At 34.3% G+C, this 5,128-nt stretch overlaps 1 protein-coding gene across 2 annotated transcripts; it reads left to right on the top strand.

Moving 5' to 3' along the window:
• Positions 1–418: 418 nt before the first annotated feature.
• LOC125138456 (C-type mannose receptor 2-like) lies at positions 419–4,161 on the top strand. 2 transcript variants are annotated; one of them, XM_047803311.1, is made up of 6 exons: positions 419–583; positions 1,005–1,043; positions 2,159–2,545; positions 2,756–3,100; positions 3,369–3,731; positions 3,820–4,161. In XM_047803311.1, exons 2-6 carry the CDS (start codon positions 1,007–1,009, stop codon positions 3,831–3,833), a joined length of 1,146 nt encoding a protein of 381 aa, XP_047659267.1. In that variant the 5' UTR covers positions 419–583; positions 1,005–1,006; the 3' UTR covers positions 3,834–4,161. The 2 variants fall into 2 exon arrangements, with proteins under 2 accessions (XP_047659267.1, XP_047659266.1); XM_047803310.1 differs by having other exon boundaries at positions 2,156–2,545.
• The last annotated feature ends 967 nt before the right edge of the window (positions 4,162–5,128 follow it).

The following is a 5,128-nucleotide window of genomic DNA, read 5'->3' as shown; positions in this document are numbered from 1 at the left end:
CCTGTTTAATTTTGTTTTGATGCATATTGCACATTTACTGTTAATACAATAAACCTCATTTAACTACTGAAATATTACTTTAGTGTCCTTCAGTTAGTTGATTAAAATGAAATTGCTGATCCAAACACCCAAATATATATAAATGAAAATCATGGAGATTGTCAGGGGGTTCCTAAACTTTTGCATACGACTGTATAATAAGAATTAGAACTAAGTTCACATTCTCCATCCTTTACATTCAACTCTTTCTGTTCACCTGTCTTTTGTTTATCCAAATTCAGGGGGAAATCCTGCAGAATTTTTTCTGAACATGTAAACATCTCACACGGATATATTCAAATATGTTCCAAAAAAAGAAAAAACACATAACAACAGTGTCACTGCAACAGCAAAACTCTGATGAACAGCAGATACTGAGATTACATCTGTACCTAAGGGAATATGTAAAGTGATGGGTGGGATTGAAAGAGGACAGTAATACTGTATAATAAGAGGTTTGTTATGTTCAGGTGCACAAAGTGAGGTGAAGAACAGAAGAACACTCGTAACACACACCCTGTGTGGAGTACATGACATACATGAGGTACGGATATCTATTTATTCATGTATTTATTGATATTTAGATATTAAATTAAATTGATATTAATTTTCTAATGTATTATTGTTTCCATAGTAACAGCTCTCACAGGGACATTTATGAAAGACATCTTATCTGTCTGTGTTTGGTAACAGTCATGGTGAAGATTTTATTCTTTATAGATTCTTGGACATTTTTAAAGAGAGAGAGAGAGAGAGAGAGAGAGAGAGAGAGAGAGAGAGAGAGAGAGAGGGAGAGAGAGAGAGAGAGAGAGAGAGAAGAGAGAGAGGGGGAGAGAGAGAGAGAGAAGTTGGTGAATTAATAACTTTACTACAGTAATATAACTGATAACAGAACATAGAAAGAGTCAGATTATTAATTCATAAGCTGTAATGTTGGAAATGTTTTTTTGACAATTTCTTTACAGATATGGTTCACCTCGTTTCAGTGACTCTGCTCTTCTCAGGTCAGTGTGTACACAATGTGTGTGTGTATTATTTAAATGAATAAGACAGACTCTGTGAATGTGGGGCTATAAATGACTTTATTTTGATGCCAATTCTTGTATTTACTCTTTAGTTTCAGTTTGAAACAAGTTTGAACATTATTTTTTTCTCTTTGTAATCTGAGGCTATTTTTGTATCAACAAATGAAGCCCTCAATGCTGAAGTATTGTGCAGCTTAAAAGTGGGTGAAAAATCTGCTGATGCACCGGTGGTGAAAGTCCGATACTTCCGTCTTAGCACAAACACAGGCATCAGACTATATTTATCTGAAGCCATTTTAAAAGCCATGTCCTGCTTTTACAACACAGTTTTGTGCATGGTCACTATTTGTCATATTTAAATAAAACTCCAAACAGGAACATGACATTAGCTGTGAGTTTAACAAACCTTGTTGTGTTCTGTGAGATCCTGATCATGAGGTCTATTCTCAAGGAAGCTTTCTAACATATATTTAACTTAATATACTTAATATGCACCTGACCTCATGAATATTTCACATAAATCTACAAAAAGCAGACTGTAATCTTTCTAATAACAGCATCACTTAGGGTGTTTCCAAGCTGAATGAAAGATAAACAGAGACACAAGTGTTTTATTATGAAGTGTAAAGAGACATTTGATGATCTGATTACAGACAAAATAAAGAATCGCACAAGAAACATTTAGCCATTTTTCATGGATTAAATGATCATGTTGATGTTGAACAACTTGAATTCATTTCTAGCTGCTTAGCTAATGTTATATTATAATACATTTTGTCATGCTTTAGTTTCTGTTTCTGATTCCACAAAATAGAAAAATTAGAGAGTGAAAATAATAATAAAAAAAAGGTTTAAAAAGTCACTTTTGTTTATTAAGTGTACAATGTTTCATGGTGGAACTTTTACCTGGCATATTTTACCTAGCACATTTAAGAACCTTAAAACCATGAGACTATAATAATGTGAAGGGTTGGTCTGTTATTCCAGGAAATAAAAATAAAATAAAACTGATTTTGAAAGTAAGAGATAACATTTTAAAATCGTATCATAGCATCATGCAATAACACGTCTCTTTCTTATGTTTTTCACAGTAGTATGTGGTATAGGAGCATATATTCCTCATCACTATCACTTTGTGAATGAGAATAAAACCTGGAGTGAAGCTCAGACTTACTGCAGAGTGAATTACACTGATCTGGCAACCATCAGCAACATGGGAGAGATGAAGAAGCTGAATCACACACTGATGAAGGAAAATGCAAAGAAAGCTTGGATTGGTCTACAGAGAGCGGGACCTGGGAGATGGCTGTGGTCTCTGGAAGACCAAACTTTCTACAGAGACCGAGTCACTTACACACACTGGCATCCTAATGAACCAAATAATGCTGGGGGAAAAGAGTACTGTGTGGGATATAATAACTACGATACATTATGGGGTGATAACCAGTGTGAAACATTGTTACCTTTTGTATGTTATGAAGGTAAGAGATGTTAATAAAAAGTAACTATATTTAATTATGTTACAGTAATGAAAATCTAATCTAAAATTATGTCTCTAATTGTCTGAGTAGTTTTTCTTGATTTTTGTTCTTTTTCACTTTTCTGTTAAAGTTCTTTTATTGACATAAGAATCAGCAAAAATGTAATGATGTCATGAATGAGCTGTTCATTGTGTACATTTTTATTTTCAGAAAAAAACACAAACACTAATAAATATGTATATATTAGTGATAAAAAGAGCTGGTACGATGCTCAGACCTACTGCAGAGAGAACTACACCGACCTGGTCAGTGTGAGGAACCAAACTGAGAATGACGAGATCAGAAGTGTGGTTAATGTTTCAGTCAGTTCATATGTTTGGATCGGTCTGTTTTATGACTCCTGGAATTGGTCAGACCAGAGTAACTCCACATTCAGATACTGGAGATCTGACAAACCCAGTGGAAGTTTGATCTGTGCTGCAGTGTCTGAGTCTGAGCAACGTTACTGGACTGATGTGACCTGCACAGAAAAACTCCCGTTCATCTGCCATGAGAGTGAGTTAAATGATGTGGATTCAAGTGTTTCATTTATTAAAGATTACTGATGCTGTTTTGTATTATCATGAACTGTATACAATACATTTTGTTTTATAAATACAATTACAAATGGATATGAGAGAGATAATGAAACTTTTTTTCTAAAATTTGCAGAAAAAATATTTTCAGAATATTATATCCAGATTCCTGTTTAAATCTTCTTTGGATAAATAAAAGATGAAAAACTATTGGGTTGTAAATGTTATATTTATTTATTTGTTTCCAGATAAAGTGATCCTGATTAAGGAGAATCTGACCTGGTGGGAAGCTCTGACATACTGCAGGAACCATCATCATGACCTGGTGTCAGTGCGCACCGAGGAGATGCAGCTCTGGGTGAAGGAAGTGACTCAAAACGCCTCCACTGAACACGTGTGGCTCGGCCTGAGTCACGACTGCGCCCAGCGTGTCTGGTTCTGGGTTGTTGGATCAATAATCTGCTATCAGGGCTGGGCACCAGGGAATGGGACCTGGAATGAAGACTGTAGTCATGAGAAGAGAAGCGGAGCAGTGCAGTCTGGAGGAGAGCAGAAGTGGATCGAGCTGCCTGAGAGCCAGAAGCTCAACTTCATCTGCTCTACCTATGATGGTTAGTAACAGTGTTTTTGTATGCTTGTGTTTTACTGCACTTTTTTGATATTGCATTTAAAATTGTTATTTTTGGTTTCCGTTTAAAGATTTGTTTTATTAAACATGAAGACTGAAGACAAGTTGTGGTCCATCATCTGTGTCCAGCATCAGCTGATCTACAGCAATGTCTCATTTATTCTCTTCTACACATTATTATTATTATTATTATTATTATTATTATTATTATTATTATTATTATTATTATTACTGACAGTTTTTATTAATAAAGGGGTTTCTGGGTAATGTAGGTGAAATCTATTAACCTGATGTTTAAACTACAGTGTGTTGGTTTGCATATTTAATTGTTTTTTGTCTGCTTTGTAAGAATAAAGAACTATATCATATTCAGCTCATTTACATCTATGCAGGAAGTTTAGAACACCAAGCCATGTAAACAGTTATGTTAAAATCATCATTATTGTTTTTTATGTTTTTGTTTATAATATATATATATATATATATATATATATATATATATATATATATATATATATATATATATATATATATATATATATATATATATTCCAAGTTCTTTGTTCTTTGAGTGTGTTATCAGGATGTATGCATAATGACATGTTGATGGTTTCTATACCTGGGATTTCTGAGCACTTGTTTCTTTAATGTGTAAGGATATGGATCGTAATGTCTGCTGCCAGTTTCCTATCAAATAAAAGTACATTTCAAGTTTGTGTTTTAGTGTATCTCTGTGTTTTGTGTTCCACATCACAAACATACATCACAAACATGCGGGGCTAAAAGTTAGGGTAAGGTTTAAATTTGTCATCAAACTAAAACCACTTTCACTAAACAGAAGTGTAGATTTAGTGAAGAAGAATAACCCCATTGTTACAGCAATGCCTGCGTTTCCCCTCCAGCCCACCAGAGGAAACCTTGTGCTATTGTTTAATGCAATGTAATATTAGTGTTTTCCTTGCAGTACCTTGCTTTTCCAATGCTCGTCTTGGTGTATTTTGCCCATTTTCAATTTGTTCATTTTATTGTGCTTAGATTTGTTTGTCAGATTTGTTTGCCACACGGATTTTGCTCTCTGCTTTTCTGAATTTCTTGCCTGTTTGACTTTCCCTTTTTGCCTACTGGTAATATTTGTGGGTGTAGTAAGCAAAAAGAAGAATGAGGGACATGAAATAACAATAAAATGTGTGCTTTATTACATACCAGGTGAGAAAGGTAAATGGACAACAAAATATAAAAAATATAAACCCAAGAGAAAATGAGACGTTAGTGATGCCAAAGTAAATAAAGAACCATCTCCCATCCAAACCATACCATCTGATACTGTCAATAAGTACAGTGATGCCTCGAGATATGAGTTTAATTCGTTCCGTGACCTTG

The sequence above is a fragment of the Tachysurus fulvidraco genome, chromosome 18 (genome assembly GCF_022655615.1).
Source record: "Tachysurus fulvidraco isolate hzauxx_2018 chromosome 18, HZAU_PFXX_2.0, whole genome shotgun sequence".
Classification (NCBI taxonomy): Eukaryota; Metazoa; Chordata; class Actinopteri; order Siluriformes; family Bagridae; genus Tachysurus; species Tachysurus fulvidraco.
Note: the sequence above shows the minus strand (reverse complement) of the source record. Positions and strands in the feature narration are given on the sequence as shown.

Excerpts from the sequence above, each read along its gene's own strand:
- LOC125138456 (XM_047803310.1), top strand. The coding sequence starts at position 1,007 with ATGGTTCACCTCGTTTCAGTGACTCTGCTCTTCTCAG. Across the intron at positions 2,546-2,755 it reads ACCTTTTGTATGTTATGAAG|AAAAAAACACAAACACTAAT; the intron begins GTAAGAGATGTT and ends TTTTATTTTCAG. Across the intron at positions 3,101-3,368 it reads CCCGTTCATCTGCCATGAGA|ATAAAGTGATCCTGATTAAG; the intron begins GTGAGTTAAATG and ends ATTTGTTTCCAG.